The 22,150-nt window shown below is 40.2% G+C and overlaps 1 protein-coding gene and 1 non-coding gene across 8 annotated transcripts in view; one reads left to right on the top strand and one right to left on the bottom strand.

The window, feature by feature from the left end:
• Positions 1-22,150, top strand: part of EFCAB5 (EF-hand calcium binding domain 5) — a 92,016-nt gene that overhangs the window by 25,132 nt on the left and 44,734 nt on the right. For 6 of the 7 annotated variants that reach the window (XR_014079580.1, XR_014079579.1, XM_081580215.1 and 3 more), the window contains exons 5-7: positions 4,030-4,186; positions 7,637-7,685; positions 9,632-9,702. Coding sequence is in view for 5 of the 7 variants with exons in the window: in XM_081580215.1 (XP_081436341.1) it covers positions 4,030-4,186; positions 7,637-7,685; positions 9,632-9,702 (277 nt within the window). In the remaining 2 variants the exon portion in view is untranslated. Of the gene's footprint in view, positions 1-4,029; positions 4,199-7,636; positions 7,686-9,631; positions 9,703-22,150 lie in introns of all 7 variants that reach the window. The other variant, XM_081580213.1, reaches the window with a different exon arrangement.
• Positions 4,564-4,636, bottom strand: TRNAE-UUC (transfer RNA glutamic acid (anticodon UUC)). Its single transcript has one exon. It is a non-coding gene; the product is annotated as a tRNA-Glu (tRNA).

Below are 22,150 nucleotides of genomic sequence, written 5' to 3'. Positions count from 1 at the left end.
GCCTCCTGTGCAACGGCCCTGAAGCACAAAACCAGGTTCTGTTTCTAAATGTGGACATTAATAAGAGGGAGGAAATGATGTCTGAACTGAGACCTAAAGGATGTGGAGGATCTAGCCAAACGAAGAGAGGGAGGAAGGCTTTTCAGGCAGATGGAACTGTGACAGAAACTCAATTTTGTTAATCTATTTTGATTGATACACATGAGAATCTGGAGACACCCAGTACTTATTACACAACGTCACTTACTTACCTGTTCTGCATTGGACCCTAAGCTTTACAATGGCAGAATCCATAGTAGGTGCTCAGTAAATGTTTGTGTAATGAGTGAATAACACAATGGAATATTACTCAGCCATTAAAAAAATACATTTGAATCGGTTCTACTGAGATGGATGAAACTGGAGCCCATTATACAGAGTGAAGTAAGCCAGAAAGAAAAACAACAATACAGTATACTAATGCATATATATGGAATTTGAAAGATGGTAATGATAACCCTATATGCGAGACAGAATAAGAGACACAGATGCATAGAACAATTTTATGGACTCTGAGGGAGAAGGTGAGGGTGGGATGTTCTGGGAGAATAGCATTGAAACATGTATATTATCATATGTGAAACAGAACACCATTCCATGTTCGATGCATGAGACAAGGGCTCAGGGCCGGGGCAATGGGATGACCCAGAGGGATGGGATGGGGAGGGAGGTGGGTGGGGGGTCCAGGAAGGGGAACACATGTAAACCCATGGCTGATTCATGTCAATGTATGGCAAAAACTATTACAATATTGTAAAGTAATTAGCCCCCAACTAAAATAAATAAATTTATAAAAAAAAAAAAAAAAGAAAGAAACTCAGTGAGTGTGAATGAATGAATAATGAGAAAAAGCTCTAAGAAATACACAGAATAGAGAATCAGGAAGGAAAGACAGGAATTGAGGAGAGAGCTGTATAGAGGCTCCCCAGGTGGCACAGTTGTCAAGAATCCACTTGCCAATGCCAGAAACTCAGGAGACCCTTGATTCAAACTGCAATCAAGATTGCTGGGAGAAATATCAATAACCTCAGATATGCAGATGACACCACCTTCATGGCAGAAAGTGAAGAAGAACTAAAGAGCCTCTTGATTAAAGTGAAAGAGGAGAGTGAAAAAGCTGTCTTAAAAGTCAACATTCAAAAAACTAAGATCACAGCATCTGGTCCCATCACTTCCTGGCAAATAGATGGGGAAACAATGGAAATAGTGACAGACTTTATTTTCTTGGGCTTCAAAATCTCTGCAGATGGTGACTGCAGCCATGAAATTAAAAGACACTTGCTCCTTGGAAGAAAAGCTATGACAAACCTAGACAGCGTATTAAAAAGCAGAGACATTACTTTGCCGACAAAGGTCCATACAGTCAAAGTTATGGTTTTTCCAGGAGTCATGTATGGATGTAAGAGTTGGACTATAAAGAAAGCTGAGAGCCGAAGAATTGATACTTTTGAACTGCGGTGCTAGAGAAGATTCTTGAGCGTCCCTTGGACTGCAAGGAGATCAAACCAGTCCATCCTAAAGGAAATCAGCCCTGAATATTCATTGGAAGGACTGATGCTGAAGCTGAAGTTCCAATACTTGGGCCACCTGATGCGACGAGCTGACTCATTTGAAAAGACCCTGATACTGGGAAAGATTGAAGGCAGGAAGAGAAGGGGACGACAGAGGACGGGGTGGTTGGATGGCATCACTGACTTGATGGACATGAGTTTGAGCAAACTCCAGGAGATGGTGACAGACAGGGAAGCCTGGCGTGATGCAGTCCATGTGGCGGCAAAAGACTCGGACACAGCTGAGCAGCTGAACAACAACAACAACAACAACAACAACAACAGGAGACCAGGGTTCAATCCTTGGCTTGGTAAGACCCCCTGGAGCAGAAAATGGCAACCCACTACAGTATTCTTGCCTGGAAAATCCCATGGCCAGAGGAGCCTGGCAGGCTCCATGGGGTCGCAAAGAGTCAGATAGCACTGAGCTACTGAACACGCACACATGCTGTATAAAGAGAGAGAGAGAGGGGGAAAGGGAGAGATAGACACACAAAGCAGCAGAGAAGAAAGACAGGGGAAGAGAAGGTGAGCCAGCTGAGAAGAGACTGAGGGTTCTGAGACAAGTGGTGAGGTTTGGCTGGTTAGTAGTCACATCAGAGGAATTTAGCACTTCCTTTAAAATGCTAATTATCTTCCAGCAGTTCAGAAACCAGCCCTTCTGCACTATTAAACAACTTGCCTGGGGGTATTCCCTGGCTATCCAGTTCTCTGGTTGGGGAGCTAAAGTCCAAGATCCCACATGCCTAGAGGCCAAAAAACCAAAACAAAACAGAAGCAATATTGTAACAAATTCAATACAGACTTAAAAAAAAAACCTGCCTGTTTTTATTTTCAAACTTGAAATTTTATTTTTGAAATCTTCTTTTCTTACAGAAGTTTGAAGTCCTTATATGGGCATAAAGTAATGATTTAGACTTACATTGTTTCTCTTGGATTATTGTTTGTTGTTGTTTAGTCGCTAAATTGTGTCAAATTCTTGTGACCCCCACAGACAATAGCCCCACCACGCTCCTCTCTGTCCATTGAATTTCTCAGGCAAGAATACTGGAGTAGGTTGCCATTTCCTTTTCCAGGGGATCTCCCCGACCCAAGGCTTGAACCTGCATCTCCTGCCTGCATCTCCTGCATTGGCAGGCAGACTCTACCACTAAGCCACCCGGGAAGCCCCTCATAGATTATTAGTAGTGTTGGTTGCTCAGTCATGTCTGACTCTTTGGGACCCCATGGAATGTAGCCTGCCAGGCTCCTCTGTCCATGGGATTCTCCAGGCAAGAATCCTGGAGTGGGTTGCCATTCCATTCTCCAGATGAACTTCCCTACCCAGGAATTGAACCTGGATCTCCTGAACTGCAGGCAGACTCTACCATCTGAGTTACAGGGAAGTCTCCGTATTAATCCCTCTTGGATTATTAGAGTTCTCCAGTTTACCATTTCCTACTGAGAAGTCTTTTGCACTTCAAAGTCTGTCAGATTGTGTTAGTCTTTTCTTTGAAAAATGAAAGAAAGTGAAAGTTGCTCAGTCATGTCCAACTCTTTGTGACCCCATGGACTGTGCAGTCCCTGGAATTCTCCAGGCCAGAATACTGAAGTGGGTAGCCTTTCCCTTCTCCAGGGGATCTTCCCAACCCAGGGATCAAACCCAGGTCTCCCTCATTGCAGGCAGATTCTTTACCAGCTGAGCCATGAGAAGACCTGACTCAAACATTATTTGACAATTATGTTTGAAACCAGAAGCTATTTTTATTATCTGAACCATTTTGGTGTTTCAGTCAAAACCTGTCTGGTGGTTTTGAAGTCCTAATATGGGTGATAAACATAGGGATAACTAAAACTGCAGTTCTTCCCCCATTTTCAACCTGAGTGATGCAACTCTGTCTGAGTAGAATGTAACTATTCTGCTTAGGGGCTGTCAAAAGTATTTAACTCTGGCCAGATAAAAGAAATTGGCAATAAGTATTCCTGGACAGAAATCAAAAGTTGGATCCAAGGGATCAGAACTACCTGAGATGCTTGTTATACATGCAGTTTCCAGTCTCCTTACCTAGACTTGGAATCAAAGTCTTTCCAAGATGATTTCTGTGTCCAGGGAAAAAAGAGGCCCACCACCCTAAGGCCTTAGTGTTTTCAATCTTGCTTTTATACATGGCAGCTTCTAGGGCTATTCTTAGTACTTCTAAAGTATAGTATTTCATTGAGTAAAACAAGGCCAACCTCTATAAAAAGGCAAGTAATAGTAGCAGGCAGCTTATGATAAATGCCAAACTGAGTATGTGCTAGGGGAGGGAGGGAATCACTGCAGGTTTAAATGACGATCTCATGGAGAAAGAGAGGTCAAAAATTTAAATGAGGCTCTGAACTCTGAATTCTGCCATTTGAAAAATCTGAATCAAATCCAATAATCTTAACACAACATGTCTTCTATTTCTATATCCTTCAGAGTATCCAAGATGAAGGAGAATATTAAACAGAAACGAGAACAAACAGAATACATAAATGACGTCAAAGCCAAGGTGGCCAACGCACGGAAACAGGCTCTGCAGGAGCAGTTCAATGAGTGGATTCTAGACCCCAAAGGAATGATTCCGATGGTAGTGGTAAGGAAGAAGGTGCCTGTGAAGGGTAGGTGGAATGGGTGGTAAGAGTGATTGCTAGATACTGAGCAATCTAGAGTGCTTCTAGAGTGCTAGAAACTTCCTTCTAAATTTTCAGTCTTGCTGAGATAAATCTAGCCCACGAAAGTAAATTTCATCAATTTTCTCTTGAACATTAAGAAGAAAATTCTAGGTAGATTTCCAAAATATTAACTCTGGCTGAACTTCACAAACTCTTCATTATAGACAGACATAGCTTGTGTTCGTTTTTTCATATGTGTGTGACTAATTACTTCTGTGGACTAAACGACCATGTCCTTTTTGTGATGTGTGTGGGGCTGGGGGGTGTGGGAGTCACCATGCAGCTTGTGGGATTTTAGTTCCCTGACCAGGGATCGAACCTGGGCCCTCAGCAGTGAAAGTACGGAGTCCTAACCGCTGGACCGCCAGGGAATTCCCTAAAAGACCATGTCATTAGCTCCAGAAAATAACTGTGCTCTAAGAGTTAAATATGTTCTCTTAGGTATATGTAGGTGCTTCCCAGGTGGCACCAGTGGTAAAGAATCCACCTGCCAATTCAGGAGATGCAAGAGACTTGGGTTTGATCCTTGGGTCGGGAAGATCCCATGGAGTAGGAAATAGCAACCCACTCCAGTATTCTGCCTGGGAAATTCTATGGACAGAGGAGCCTGATGGGCTACAGTCCATGGGTTCCCAGAGTTGGACATGACTGAGCACACACATACACACAGGTATATGTAGATGTGAGAATAATTGTTGGTTATATACAATACCAAGCATATTTCCAGATCAAAGTGAATTGCTAAAAATACACCAAGGAGCACAAGCCTCAGACTGGAAGAAAATATTTACAAAAGACTTGGCTGATAAAGGACAATTATCCAAAATATACAAAGAGCTCTTGAAATCAACAATAAGAAAACAAATATTTAAAAGATTTAAAAATGGGCAAAAGACCTGAACAGACACTTCACCAAAGATATATAGATGGCAAATAAGAAAATGAAAAGGTGTTCCACATATGTCATTGAGGAAATGCAATTGAAAACAGCCATGAGATACCACTACACACCTATCAAAATGACCAAAATCCAGAACACTGACAACACCAAAGCTGGCAAAGATGTGCAGCAACAGAAACTCTCATTCATTGTTGGTAGAAATATGAAATGGTATGGCCACTTTGGAATACAGCTTGGCAGTTTGAAACTAAACATACTCTTACCATATGATTGAGCCCTGGTAGAGGATCCTTTGTATTTACCCAAAGGAGTTGGAAATTCATGTCCACACAAAAGCTGACACATTGATGTTTACTGCATAATTAACAATTAGCAAAACTTGGAAGCAACCAAGATGTCCTTCGGTGTGTAAGTCGCTTCAGTCGCGTCCAACTCTTTCTGACCCCATGGACTGTAGCCCACCAGACTCCTCTGTCCATGGGATTCTCCAGGCAAGGATACTGGAGAAAGTTGCCACACCCTCCTCAAGGGTGTCTTCCTGATCCAGGGATTGAATCTGCATTGCTTATGTTTCCTGCATTGCAGGTAGATTCCTTACCACTAACACCACCTGGGAAGCTGACCATCAGGGGGTGAATAATAAATAAGTATGGTACATCCAGATAGTGGAATATTATTCTGTGCTAAAAAGAAATGAACTATCAAGCCGTGAAAAGATGTGGGAGAACCTTACATACATATTACTAAGTAAAAGAAGCCAATCTAAAAAGGCTATATACTATATGAGTCTAACTGTATGACATTCCAGAAAAGGTAAAATTATGAAGACAGGAATGGTGGGGTGTGGACAGAGATGAATAGACAGAGCACAGATGAGTTTTAAGGTGGTGAAACAATTCTGTATTACATAATGATGGATACATGTCATCACATAATTTTCAAAACCCATAGTTATACATAAACTATGGGCTTTGGGTTATGAGGTTCCAGTGTAGGTTCATTGGTTGTAACAAATGTACCTTTGTGATGGGGGATATTGATAGTGGAGTTAAGCCATGTATGTGGTAGAGTGGGGGCAGGGAGTATACGGAAACTCTGTATCTTCTGGTTAATTTTGCTATGAACCTAAAACTGATCTGAACAATAGTATTATTTTTTAAAAAATAGATAAAGAGGAGCTCTGAAATATTATTTTCTCATTGAAGAATGAGAAATTACAGAGAATTCTTTGGATTGCCAAGCTTGTTGCCAAAGGTGCCTATCATGCCCACTGTCCAAGGATTGTTGGAAATTTCCTTGGAGTGGGCAAATGGAATCCTATCAGCATCCCAGTTCTCACACAAAAGGGTTGAAAATCACTGAGGAAATACATGCAAACATATTTTATATACTTTGAAATATGCTATAAACTAAATGTTAACTCTCACTATTTCTGTGCCTAGGTCAGAAGAATTCAGTTCAGTTCAGTCACTCAGTCGTGTCTGACTCTTTGCAACCCCATGAATCGCAGCACGCCAGGCCTCCCTGTCCATCACCAACTCCCGGAGTCTACCCAAACCCATGCCCATTGAGTTGGTGATGCCATCCAGCCATCTCATCCTCTGTCGTCCCCTTCTCCTCCTGCCCCCAATCCTTCCCAGCATTAGGGTCTTTTCCAATGAGTCAACTCTTTGCATGAGGTGGCCAAAAGTATTGGAGTTTCAGCTTCGACATCAGTCCTTCCAATGAACACCCAGGACTGATCTCCTTTAGGATGGACTGGTTGGATTTTCTTGCAGTCCAAGGGACTCTCAAGAGTCTTCTCCAACACCACAGTTCAAAAGCGCTCAGCTTTCTTCACCATCCAACTCTCACATTCATACGTGACTACCGGAAAAACCATAGCCTTGACTAGACAGACCTTTGTTGACAAAGTAATGTCTCTGCTTTTAAATATGCTATCTAGGTTGGTCATAACTTTCCTTCTAAGGAGTAAGCGTCTTTTAATTTCAGGGCTGCAAGCACCATCAGCAGTGATTTTGGAGCCCCCCAAAATAAAGTCTAACACTGTTTCCACTGTTTCCCCATCTATTTCCCATGAAGTGATGGGACCAGATGCCATGATATTAGTTTTCTGAATGTTAAGCTTTAAGCCAACTTTTTCACTCTCCTCATTCACTTTCATCAAGAGGCTCTTTAGTTCTTCTTCACTTCCTGCCATAAGGGTGGTGTCATCTGCATATCTGAGGTTGATATTGATATTTCTCCTGGCAATCTTGATTCCAGCTTGTGCTTCCTCCAGCCCAATGTTTCTCATGATGTACTCTGCATATAAGTTAAATAAGCAGGGTGACAATATACAGCCTTGATGTACTCCTTTTCCTATTCGGAATCAGTCAGGACTTAAACTGAAAGACTATGGATGGCTTTTACTCTGAAATACTAAACATATGGTAATTGAAAAGTAATATATGTTCTCTTTGATTTGCAGATTCAGAATGTTCTTCATGAATTTTTTCAAAGTCCAGATCTGCAGCTTGGTAAGCCTGCCTCTTACTACTGCAGGTTCATAAGAAGTCCGGGGTCCCTGAGGAGGAGAAAGGGGTCTGGAATTCTCAAGGAGGAGGAAAGGACAAACATCTTTTTTTTTCTCTACATTCCTTAGAGAGGGGTAAAGTCTTTACTGGGAAGGAATTGCACTCACTCCTTGGGTTTTCTTATTTAAACCCATGACTTCAGATGACTCTCAATCATATTTCCATCCCAAATCTGCCACCTGAGTTCTACATACTATTTGAAAAGATCTGCAAGATGAGTGGTTAAGCAAAAAAAACCCCAACAACTTGCAAGTTGCAGATCAGTATAATATTTATGCATAGAGAATCAAAAGGTATATGTGTATATATACATTTTGTTGCTGCTGCTGTTTAGTCGCTAAATCCTGTCTGACTTTTTGCAACCCCATGGACTGTAGCCCACCAGGCTCCTCTGTTCATGGGATTCTCCAGGCAAGAATACTGGAATGGGTAGCTGTTCCCTTCTCCAAGGGATCTTCCCAACCCAAGAATTGAACCAAGGCAGATTCTTTACTGTCTGAGCCATCAGGGAAACCCCATGTATTTTCATATGTGTGTGTGTGTGTGTGTATACATATGTTTGCCGACCAAGTTCTGTACAAAACTGTGGTTTTTCCAGTAGTCATGTATGGATGTGAGAGTTGGACCATAAAGAAGGCTGAACACTGAAGAATTGATGCTTTTGAACTGTGGTGTTAGAGAAGACTTTTGAGAGTCCCTTGGACAGCAACAAGATCAAACCAGTCAATCCTAAAGGAAATCAGTCCTGAATTAGAAGGACTGATACTGAAGCTGAAGCTGAAGCTCCAATACTGTGGCCACCCAATGCGAAGAGCTGACTCATTAGAAAAGACTCTGATGCTGAGATAGATTGAAGGCAGCAGAAGAAGAGGTTGAGAGAGGATGAAATGGTTGGATGGCATCACTGACTCAATGGACATGAGTTTGAGCAAGCTCCAGGAGATGGTGAAGGACAGGGAAGCCTGATGTACTGCAGTCCATAGGGTCACAAAGAGTTAAACACGACTGAGCGACTAAGTACACACACACACATATGAAAATACATAGAAAAGTTGCTGAAAGGGTGACAACAAACCACTGACAGTGGTTACTTCTAGAGCAAAAGGGAGTGAGGGTGCTGGTGGGGGAGAGGGAGGGGAAATGGTACATTTTCAAGTTTTCCTGCTTATATTTTTGTATTTTTGAATTTTTTACCAAAAGAACATATTCATATATTATTTATTTAATTAAAAAACATTAAAGACAAAATAAAGTCTTTAAAAAGCATTTATGTTTTAGGACCTTCTAGAAAAACCAACCGGAGAAGGCAATGGCACCCTACTCCAGTACTCTTGCCTGGAAAATCCCATGGACGGAGGGGCCTGGTGGGCTGCAGTCCATGGGGTCGCTGGGAGTCAGATGCAACTTAACGGCTTCGCTTTCACTTTTCACTCTCATGCACTGGAGAAGGAAATGACAACCCACTCCAGTGTTCTTGCCTGGAGAGTCCCAGGGACAGAGGAGCCTGGTAGGCTGCCGTCTATGAGGTCGCACAGAGTCGGACACAACTGAAGCGGCTTAGCAGCAGCAGCAGCAGCATAAACCAACACAGATATTTTTGTAGTCTTTTATACTATTGATATGCCTGTTTATTTCTGCTTTATCTTGACACAATCATTAAAAATGTAGGCATGCTCTTAAATGTTTGAGTTCCTTGGCTAAATAGAAGCCAGGAAAAATGATAGTCTTATAGTAATCGGAATGCTACCCAACTATATATCATTCATTCTGTTATAAATATTGATTGACATTAAGAATGTTATGTTCTTTTGGAGCACTATAATATGAATATAAAATGTGAATGTGTTACAACCAAACTAACTGTCAAATAACCTTTGTTCCATGATTAGAAACATGCTGCCTACAAGTAGCTATTGCTGACTCAATGGAACCAAGATTGAACAAAACAGAATTTATACAAGTAAGAAGTTACAGTATTCATTATTTGAATCAAATTATTTTGCCGGTCTCAATCATCTTTTGGTGCATGTGACACATACAGTAACTTAGAATTAAATAAATTAAAGCGTAATAGCTAATTTGGGGCTTCCCAGGTGGCACGAGTGGTAAAGAACCACCTGCCAATACAGGAGATGTAGGAGATGCGGGTTCTATCTCTGGCTCAGGAAGATCCCCTGGAGGAGGGCATGGCAATCCACTCCAATATTCTTGTCTGAAGAGTCCCATGGAGAGAGGATCCCAGGAGGCTGCAGTCCATAGGCTTGCACAGAGTCGGACACAACTGAGGAAACTTAGCAGGCAGGCAAGCAATAGCTTATTTTATCAATTCTCAGATGTACACTTTAAACTATTTCAGTTCAGTTCAGTTGCTCAGTCATGTCTGACTCTTTGCAACCCCATGGACTGCAGCACACCAGGCTTCTCTGCCTATCACCAACTCCCGGAGCTTACTTAAACTCATGTTCATCATGTTGGTGATGCCATCCAACCATCTCATCCTCTGTTGTCCCCTTCTCCTCCCACCTTCAATCTTTCCCAGCATCAGGGTCTTTTCCAATGAGTCAGTTCTTCGCATCAGGTGGCCAAAGTATTGGAGCTTCAGCTTCAGCATCAGTCCTTCCAATGAATATTCAGGACTGATTTCCTTTAGGATTGACTGGTTTGATCTTCCTGCAGCCCAAGGGACTCTCAAGAGTCTTCTCCAACATCACAGTTCAAAAGCATCAATTCTTCAGTGCTCAGCTTTCTTTATGGTCCAACTCTCACATGACTACTAGAAAAACCATAGCTTTGACTAGACAGACCTCTGTTGGCAAAGTAATGTCTCTGCTTTTTAATATGCTGTCTAGGTTTATCATAGCTTTCCCTCCAAGGAGCAAGTGTCTTTTAATTTCATGGCTGCAGTCACCATCTGCAGAGATTTTGGAGCCCAAGAAAATAAAGGCTGTCACTGTTTCCATTGTTTCCCCATCTATTTGCCATGAAGTGATTAAATTAAATTAAATCGGGTAACTTCAGCAATTCTTATTCCTACTTTTATAGATGAAGATACTGAGGTTCAGAAAGGGTAAGTAACTTGTACAAGGTCTCACAGTTACTTCAGCTGGAGAAATATTCAGGCCATTTGCTTCAAAGTCTACACAAAATTACACTTGAGAAAGTATGATTCTATTGTAGTGGAATAAACAAAAGAAGCAGTTTAACAGTACCAGGATCCTATTTCTTCAGCCTGCTTTTATATTTTTTCATGTCTTTCCTAATTCCCCTTGTTTTTCTGAGTATCAGAGTCAAGGTAACTTTCTCCTCCACTCCTTCACCCTTGCCTCATGGACGGTGATGACTATGCACTAAATACAATTTCAAGATTCTGTTTGAAGGATTTCTGGAACCCTTGAGATGATTATCATGTAGATAAGAACTTGGCAATCCTGTCTCTAGTATGTTCTGTTTTCTTAGATTCTGTATTTGGGTATTTGGCGTCCGTTAGTCACAGGGCCAAACTAATGGCCAGAACTGTTTATATATTCTCTGTGATCCAAAGCACATACTCTGAACCACCTCCTTGTTTAAACTTCACTCACTAAACCAGTATTTCCCCTACCTCAAATCAACCCAGGACCAAATGCCAGATAACTGGGGACAGCTCCTGTGCCCCAAAGTCTACTGGGATTATTCAAATTGCCAGTCCTAAACTGTTTACCCTGCCCTGCCTTATCTTTCCTGAGCAAACTCCAATAAAGACTGTTCTGGACCAAGGGAGACGGTGGGATGAATTGAGAGGTTGGGATTGACATATATACACTATTGATATTATGTATAAATAGATAATTAATGAGACTCTATGGACTTCTCTGGTGACTCAGGGGTGAAAAATCTGCCTGCTAATGCAAGGAGACGTGGATTCGATCCCTAGGTTGGGAAAATCCCCTGGAGAGGGAAATGGCAAACCAATGCAGTCTTCTTGCCTGGGAAATCCCATGGACAGAGGAGCCTGGTGGACTACAATCCATAGAGTCGCAAAAGAGTTGGACATGACTTTGCGACTAAAAACAAAACAAAACATTCCTTCGTATGGACGTACCACACTTTATCCATTCATCAGTTGGGCTGTTTTCACCTTTTTATTATTGTAAATAATGCTGCTATAAACATTTGTGTATATGTTTTCCTGTGAGCATATGTCTCAGTTCCCTTAGTTATATACCTAGGAGAGGAATTGCTGATTCATATACCAACTCTATGTTTAACCTTTTAAGGAACTGCCAGACTGCTTTCCACAGTGGCTGCCTGCCCTGTTTTACATTCCCATAGTGAATGAACATTGTAGTTACTCCACATCCTTGGCAACACTTGTTACTCTCTGTTGTGTTTGTTTGCTTTGTTTCGTGGTTTTGCTTTTAACTATAGCCACGTTGTGGGTGTAAAGTGGTAGCTCACAATGCTTTTGAAATGTTAAATGGCTCTAATGGCTAAAATGACACTGAGCATCTTTTCAGGTATTGGCGACTTGCATAACTTCTTTGGAGAAATGTCTACTTATATCCTTTGACCATTTTAAAATTGGGTTATTTGTCTTTATTATTGGGTTACTAAAGCTTTAATATAGTCTATATATTTTATATAATCCAGATATATTTGGCAATCCCTTGTCAAATACTGGATACTGGAGTGGGTAGCCTATCCCTTCTCCGGCGGATCTTCCTGACCTGGGAATCAAACTGGGGTCTTCTGCATTGCAGGCAGATTCTTTACCAGCTGAGCTACCAGGGAAACCCATTTGTTTGTAATGAAACTGCAAAATAAACAATTTTAAAATTATGTAAGCCCAACCATTTTAAAATTTCAAAATACTTCATTTAGTAATTATTGGGTCAAGATCTTACATCTAATTGTATGAAATGCTATGAAATATTTACTCAGTTGTGAAATTATAGTCTTAAAACTTTAAAAAAATATAGTAGGGTGAAGAATTTTAAAAGCAGAGATAAATATAAAAATAGAATAACAATGTATATATTCCCATAACTTATTAATAGGATTAATTCTTAATAACACCATGGAATATTTTTGTTAGGAAAAATTACTTGATTTTGTTAAAAATTATCATGACTAAACAAAAAGTATTCAAACAATTCATAAAAGTGCAAAGATGAGAATTTAAAAATTTTCATAAATTTCTTTTTTAAAGTATTTATTTATTTATTTGGCTGCACTGGGTCTTGGTTGCAGCATGTGAACTCTTAGTTGTGGCATGCAGGATCTAGTTCCTCAACCAGGGATCAAACCTGGGCCCCCTGCATTGGGAACACAGAGTATTAGCCACTGGACCACCAGGGAAGTCCCTATCATTAATTTCTTACCCAGAAATAACCATTGTTACTCTTAGATGAACATCATTTAAAACAGCTTTATATTTTTGTCTCAGTAAATAGAGGTGTATATAATCAGTAAATAGAGGGATATATAATGTGGATGTCATAAATTCCGGGCCGGAGGTCAGGGGCAGCGGCTGCGCTATGTTGGAGCAGCCCTGAAGAGAGACCCCGCATACAAGGTAAGAGAAACCCAGGTAAGACGGTAGGCACTGAGAGAGGGGATCAAGGGAAGACAGGCTGAAACTACAGTCGCAGACAACTAGCCAGTCTGATCACATGGACCACAGCCTTGTCTAACTCAATGAAACTAAGCCATGCCGTGCGCGGCCACCTAAGACGGACGGGTCATGGCGGAGAGGTCTGACAGAATGTGGTCCACTGGAGAAGGGAATGGCAAACCACTTCAGTATTCTTGCCTTGAGAACCCCATGAACAGTATGAAAAGGCAAAAAGATAGGTCACTGAAGGGTGGACTCCCCAGATCAGTGGGTGCCCAATATGCTGCTGGAGATCAGTGGAGAAGTAACTACAGAAAGAATGAAGGGATGGAGCCAAAGCAAAAACAACACCCAGTTGTGAATGGGACTGGTGATAGAGGCAAGATTCGATGCTGTAAAGAGCAGTATTGTATAGGAACCTGGAATGTTAGGTCCATGAATCAGGGCAAATTGGAAGTGGTCAAACAGGAGATGACAAGAGTGAACATCAACATTCTAGGAATCAGTGAACTAAGATGGACTAGAATGGGTGAATTTAACTCAGATGACCATTATATCTACTACTGTGGGTGGGAATCCCTTAGAAGAAATGGAGTAGCCATCATGGTCAACAAAAGAGTCTGAAATGCAGTGGCAAGAATACACAGAAAAACTGTACAAAAAAGATCTTCACAACCCACATAATCACGATGGTGTGATCACTCACCTAGAGACAGACATCCTGGAATGTGAAGTCAAGTGGGCCTTAGAAAGCATCACTACAAACAAAGCTAGTGGAGGTGATGGAATTCCAGTTGAGCTATTTTAAATCCTGAAAGATTACGCTGTGAAAGTGCTGCACTCAATATGCCAGCAAATCTGGAAAACTCAGCAGTGGCCACAGGACTGGAAAAGGTCAGTTTTCATTCCAATCCCAAAGAAAGGCAATGCCAAAGAATGCTCAAACTACCACACAATTGCACTCATCTCACATACTAGTGAAGTAATGCTCAAAATTCTCCAAGCCAGGCTTCAGCAATACGTGAACCGTGAACTTCCAAATGTTCAAGCTGGTTTTAGAAAAGGCAGAGGAACCAGAGATCAAATTGCCAACATCTGATGGATCATCGAAAAAGCAAGAGAGTTCCAGAAAAACATCTATTTCTGCTTTATTGACTATGCCAAAGCCTTTGACTGTGTGGATCACAACAAACTGTGGAAAATTCTGAAAGAGATGGGAATACCAGACCACCTGACCTGCCTCTTGAGAAACCTGTATGCAGATCAGGAAGCAACAGTTAGAACTGGACATGGAACAACAGACTGGTTCCAAATAGGAAAAGGAGTGTCAATGCTGTATATTGTCACCCTGCTTATTTAACTTATATGCAAAGTACATCATGAGAAATGCTGGGCTGGAAGAAGCACAAGCTGGAATCAAGATTGCTGGGAGAAATATCAATAACCTCAGATATGCAGATGACACCACCCATATGGCACAAAGTGAAGAAGAACTAAAGAGCCTCTTGATGAAAGTGAAAGAGGAGAGTGAAAAGGTTGGCTTAAAGCTCAACATTCAGAAAACTAAGATCATGGCATCTGGTCCCATCACTTTGTGGCAGATAGATGGGGAAACAGTGGAAACAGTGGGTGGCTTTATTTTTCTGGGCTCCAAAATCACTGCTGATGGTGATTGCAGCCATGAAATTAAAAGACGCTTACTCCTTGGAAGGAAAGTTATCACCAACCTAGACAGCATATTAAAAAGCAGAGACATTACTTTGCCAACAAAAGTCCGTCTAGTCAAGGCTATGGTTTTTCCAGTGGTCATGTATGGATGTGAGAGTTGGACTATAAAGCAAGCTGAGTGCTGAACAATTGATGCTTTTGAACCGTGGTGTTGGAGAAGCCTCCTGAGAGTCCCTTGGACTGCAAGAAGATCCAACCAGTCCATCCTAAAGGAGATCAGTCCTGGGTGTTCATTGGAAGGACTGATGTTGAAGCTGAAACTCCAATACTTTGGCCACCTCATGCGAAGGGCTGACTCATTGGAAAAGACCCTAATGCTGGGAAGGATTGGGGGCAGGAGGAGAAGGGGATGACAGAGGATGAGATGGTTGGATGGCATCACCAACTCGATGGACATGGGTTTGGGTGGACTCAGGGAGTTGGTGATGGACAGGGAGGCCTGACGTGCTGCAGTTCACGTGGTCACAGAGAGTCGGACACGACTGAGCGACTGAACTGAACTAAATAAAAAATATTTAATTGTACTTGATTCCCACAGAGGAAAGAGAAACTAAATTAAGAATAAGGGAATTATTGAAATTGGACATACCTTCACAAAAATTATTCTAAAATCATCCTAAGAAAAGGCAATATGATGATTAGAAAAGGTAGCAGTCATTTTTTTAATCACATATTTCAATTACATAAAATAACAGTTGACACACTACTATAAAGGGTGAAGGGTTTAACATTTCCGCATGTCTTCCTATCTTTTTTTCTTTTTATGTTCCCCAAGTTTAGTTTAGTTTTTTCTCTTGGCCGTGCCCCATGGCTTGCAGGATCTTAGTTCCCTGATCTGGTATTGAATCCAGGCCCCAGCAGTGAAAGCACCAAGTCCTAACCACTGGACTGTCAGAGAATTCCCCCAAGTTTAGTTATTGTATCTGGTTTTACATAATTTTACTTTTTTTCCTGTAATTACAGTTCCTATAGTTGATTCAGTTCAGTCAGTTCAATCATTCAGTCATGTCCGACTCTTTGCGACCCCATGATCGCAGCACGCCAGGCCTTCCTGTCCATCACCAACTCCCAGAGTCTACCTAAACCCACGTCCATCGAGTCGGTGATGCCATCCAGCCATCTCATCCTCTGTCGTCCCCTTCTCCTCTTGCCCCCAATCCTTCCCAGCATTAGGGTCTTTTCCAATGAGTCAGCTCTTCGCATGAGGTGGCCAAAGTATTGGAGTTTCAGCTTCCAATGAACACCCAGGACTGATGTCCTTTAGGATGGACTGGTTGGATCTTCTTGCAGTCCAAGGGACTCTCAAGAGTCTTCTTCAACACCACAGTTCAAAAGCATCGATTCTTCGGCGCTCAGCTTTCTTCACCGTCCAACTCTCACATCCATACGTGACCACTGGAAAAACCATAGCCTTGACTAGACGGACCTTTGTTGATTAATCTCAGTCTAATATTTAAATGGATTTGAGGTTCACTTCCTGTCTTTTTACAATGTTTTTTTCTCTTCCTGAGTTATTTATTTTTATTCATCTCTTAATTGGCTAAATTTCTTGTAAAGTTTTTTTAGGAAAATCACAAGGGTGCTACATTTTCTGACTTCTTTTATGTTGAAAATGACTGCATATTGCCTCTGAAACTGTATTTTGAATGAATATACTGTATTTGGGTCACCTTTTCTTTCCACCTCAAAACAATATAGACATTGCTTAATTATTTTCTGGTATTGAATGTTGTGAAGTCTGATGTCAGTTTTATTTCCTCCCTTCATTCATTTAAATTAATTCAACAATATGTACATATACACATACATATATATCATATATGAATACATATATGTATATAACCATATATGATATTTGTCTGTGTGTATATGTATATATGTATGTAAATCCACACAATTAAAGGAAAAAATGGGTAAGGGTGAAATATACACATATGTGCTGTGCTTAGTCACTTAGTCGTGTCCTACTCTGCAATCCCATGGACTGTAGCCCACCAGTCTCCTCTGTCCATAAGGATTCTCCAGGCAAGAATACTGGAGTGGGTTGCTATGCCCTTCTCCAGAGGATCTTCCCAACCAGGGATTGAATGCAGGTCTCCCGCATTGCAGAAGGATTCTTTACCCTCTGAGCCACCAGGGAAGTCATATGTATAATATATATATATACACACACATATATATATACACATATATATGCACACTTAATAGGAACTTTAAGCATTCTATGTAATACCTTTGTAGATGTATATATCTATATATATATATGTGTGCATACATATATGTATGTTTATATAAATAAAAACTTTTTAATGAGTGGTTTGGGATAATAATAATAGTTTTTCTGACATTTCCAACCTTCTCCTAAAATGCAAATAGCACATCTTAAGGTAATTTATTTAGAGTGAAGAGCTATTATATCAACAGAAACCAAGGAATTGTCTCTTATATAAAATATTATTGGATATATTTAATTATCTGATCAATAAATCACTAAGACATGACATCAGACAAAATAGTGTTTAGAACACCTAAATTTTAAAAAATTTATCTAAATTTTTAAAAATTTATTTTTTATTGAGGTAACTTTAGTTTATAAGGTTCATGTATAACATGGATGGAATATTTGCTTTTAAAGAGATGTGTTTTAAGTTTATTCTGCCTGCACTCAATGAAACTGAAACAAAATAAAATTAGAAATGTCGGCTATTACACACAGGCGCCACCCAGTGGCGATACTATGCCATGCAATTGCCCCTCTGTTTTAATGAGCAGTGTAATTAGCATTCAGGTTGGAGCATGTTTGGAAAAAATAAGAGTCACTGAGTAATAATTACTGATAATATAGAGAAAAAGACAAATGGAGAGAATGAATGGGCACATATACTTCCATATTCACATCATTTTTCTAGCAAATCTGTTTTCTGGTGGGTAAATGAAAAGATGATAATCTTTTTGTTGACCATAACCTCTCTTTTCATCTGTTTTATTCCAGTAAATGAAGACCAAAAATAGCTATTTTAGAATATTTACTTCTAGTCTCTTACTTCTTAGGTATACACTATTTACTCTTCTGCTAGAAGAGAGCTCAAAATTTGAGTTGTATTTCTTACACTTAAGGATCAAATAATGCATTGTTGTATGGGAGTATGCCTGTGGGTATAGGCAGGCATTTATGTACATGTGTGTATGTGTGTGCGCATGTACGTACATACACTGGATGAAGCCAGAGTAGGGTACAGGGAATGGGAGAATCAAAATATAAGCAAATTAAGGATTGCATGCGTGCTCAGTCGTGTCTGACTCTTTGCGACCCATGGACTATAGCCCGCCAGGCTCCTCTGTCCATGGCATTTCCCAGACAGGAATGGGTTGCCATTTCCTCCTCCAGGGGATCTTTCTGACCCACGGATCGAACCTGAGTCTCCTGTATTGCAGGTGGATTCTTTACCTGCTGAGCCTTTGGGGAAGTCCCCAAGTTAAGAACACATGCCACAAAAAGACAATTACAAAGAAATGAACAGGTGCAAAACATTATGAGTTATACTATTATGTTTTTATTATGGTGCTGAGGGATGCACAGTAGAATAAAAACGAGACTTCAGTGGACCAGGGTTCATGTAGGAAAGTTTTCTAGTGTTCATGAGTTTTAAATTTCTTCTACTTAGGTATCTCCACCTTGTAGTTCCTTACTTTAGAAAGAACACTAAGAACAATGCTTCAAACATTTATTTATTGACAGGAATGATTTCTTTTAAATTTTTATTTTATATTGGAGTATAGTTGATTAACAATGTTGTGTTAGTTTCAGGTGTACAGCAAAGTGATTTGGTTATACATATGCATGTGTCTATTCTTTTTCAATTTCTTTTCCCATTTAGGTTGCTACATAATATTGAACAGAGTTCCCTGTGGCATATAGTAGGTCCTTGTTGGGTTACCCATTTTAAATATAGCAGTGTATATATTGACAGGAACAATTTTAAATGTAAAATGTGCTAGTTTATCTGAGATTGTTTTGATTATAAATAGAATATTTAGACTCATAAGAAATATATTTTGGGAGAGTGTCAAGTTCATTTTAAATTCTCAGAGCACTCTGGCTCCCATGAGACAACTCTTTCTAGGAGGCAAAACTTAACATTTGCATCATTTTTACGCTGAGTTGTTCAAGTAGATATTGTGTTCCTTATACAAATTTTAATAGGAACAGTCATCTTTTTTTTTAATTTATTGGAGTATAAAGTTATTTCACAGTGCTGTGCTAGTTTTTGCCATACAGCAAAGTGAATCAGCCATATATATATATATATGTCCCCTCCCTTCTGGATGTCCCTCTCATCTAGGTCACCAGAGAGCATCAAATAGAGTTGCCCATGCTATACAGCAGGCTCTCACTAGTTATTTATTGCATTCATAGCAGTGTACACATGTCAATCCCAGTCTCCCAATTCATCCCACCCTCCTTCCCCGCTTGGTATCCCTACACTTGTTCTCTATGTCTGAGTCTCTATTTCTGCTATGCAAATAGGTTCATCAGTACCAGTTTTCTAGATTCCACATGCTGTATGAACACACCACTTCTTCAGTGATAGACAGCAAATATACTGTGTATTTCAATATTCTCTAGTTCTTGTTTGCAGACATTTCTGAAATGTTATTTACTACCAAAGCATACAAAGACAGTTTGGAAGTTAATACCTGACATAGTTTCCAAATACAGTTTCTTGCTGTTGCTCTCAGGTCACCCACTTCATGAACTCCCCTGTATGTCTATAATTAAATGTGTGAATCCCAAGGCTGTAGAATGTAATGATAACTACCAACCTCTTAAATGTGACATTTACTGCATCCTCAACATTGTGATTTTCCTGTCAGAAATGAAAAGCCTAGAATTCATTACGTTGGGATCCAGCACATACAGACAACGTGACTGAGCACAGTTCAAATGTTTGACAGCTCACAAAGTGATTAAACAGAAGGATATTAGTAGTTAATCATATTCTTAAATTCATCTAAGCAATTACGTCAGGATTTATGGATATTAATTGATTCATTGCTTGGGAGGATGTAAAAACACAAAGGCTACCATATGTTTTCACTTGTTTTTACAAGAAACACTGGAAGACTGCTGTAATTGTTCTATTTGAAATTTGATGTGTAGTTCAGTTGGCATCTGGTAGTCTTTCATGTCATATAGCCCAGGCTTACAGAACATGCTCATTCAGAAAATCCATAGGCTATAAATCTAGAATGTTCAAATGTGTCTTGGAGAAACAGTTAAACTAATTCTTGATTTGATAGCATTCCCACAGCCATAAAACTCTTATGGCTTTGAGGTCAGTTCCCAAAAGCTTAATGCAAAACAAGATGAATCTTTTTTTTTCTCTCTCTCTATTTTTGGCCATGTGTAGCATGGTGGATTTTAGTCCCTGACCAGGGGTCGAAACTGTATCCCCCATGGACCACCAGCGAAGTCCCAACAAGAGGAATCTTTTCATGAACCAGTAATTTTTATTTCAGCTTTAGAAGACAGAGCCACAATATTCCCAGAAAATATCAATTATTCAGTAATTCTACCTTACTAGTAATTTAGAAAAGTATCTGCTATTCAAGAAAAATTGACTGAGGACTGAACAATAGGATCTTAGAATACTGGTATAATTAGGACCAGTTTCCCCAGACCATCTAGTTCAAACTTCAGTGAGTTTGAACAAAAGAATCACTCAGAAGACTTCTAAAAACATAGATTCTAGGTCTCACCCCAGAGTTTCTGATTCAGTAGGTTTGGAGTAGGGCCCCCAAATTTTCAATTCTAAGAAGTTCTCAAGGGACCACACTTTGAGAACAACTGATCTTACTGGATTTTTCCTTCTAAAATGTGAACGTCAGCTGAGAGGACTTTTATTTTATAAAGAAAATCTTCTCCATCAATTTCTTTACCTAGTTCAAAAGGAAACAAGACTTCACGGAACTTATTGTGTGAAATACCTATGCTCTGTATATATAAAGGAGCCTCTCCGTGACCCAGTGAGATAGCTACTATGGCAGCTATTAAGGAACAAATTAAGGAACTGTAAAGTCCAGTGACTCTTTCAAGGTGGTGGTGGTTGTTTAGTTGCTAAGTCATGTCAGACTCTTTTGTGACCCCATGGACTGTAGCACGCTGGTCTCCTCTGTCCATGGGATTTTCCAGGCAAGAATACTAGAATGGGTTGCCATTTCCTTCTCTGGGGGATCTTCCCTCATCCTAGGTTACTCAGCCAGTAAATATAGGAACTGAGGTTTGAACCCGAACAAAATGTGAGGTCTTAACCTATATACTACTCTGCTTCCCAGGGCAACAAATGAGGACTTAATTGTGCTCGTTAACCCATCAAGAAGCTGTTAAGGAAATGAAATATTTAGAAAAACTCCTTTGCTCTGCCTTAAATTTCCCTCTTTTGATCTCTAAGCCAGTTGAATGATGGTTTATGATTCACTAATATGGATTCAGTATTCTTGCCTTGAGAACCCCATGAACAGTATGAAAAGGCAAAAGGATAGGACACTGAAAGATGAACTCTCCAGGTCAGTAGGTGCCCAATATGCTACCGGAGATCAGTGGAGAAATAATTCCAGAAAGAATGAAAGGATGGAGCCAAAGCAAAAACTATACCCCGCTGTGGATGTGACTGGTGATAGAAGCAAAGTCCGATGCTGTAAAGAGCAATATTGCATAGGAACCTAGAATCTTAGGTCCATGAATCAAGGCAAATTGGAAGTGGTCAAACAGGAGATGACAAGAGTGAACGTCGACATTCTAGGAATCAGCGAACTAAGATGGACTAGAATGGGTGAATTTAACTCAGATGACCATTATATCTACTACTGTAGGCAAGAATCCCTTAGAAGAAATGGAGTAGCCATCATGGTCAACAAAAGAGTCTGAAATGCAGTACTTGGATGCAATCTCAAAAACGACAGAATGATCTCTGTTCATTTCCAAGGCAAACCATTCAATATCACAGTAATCCAAGTCTATGCCCTGACCAGTAATGCTGAAGAAGCTGAACTTGAATGGTTCTATGAAGACCTACAAGGCCTTCTA

Source organism: Giraffa tippelskirchi, chromosome 3, assembly GCF_054371585.1.
Source record: "Giraffa tippelskirchi isolate mGirTip1 chromosome 3, T2T-mGirTip1v1.2.pri, whole genome shotgun sequence".
Classification (NCBI taxonomy): Eukaryota; Metazoa; Chordata; class Mammalia; order Artiodactyla; family Giraffidae; genus Giraffa; species Giraffa tippelskirchi.
This window is presented reverse-complemented; position numbering and strand designations above follow the sequence as displayed.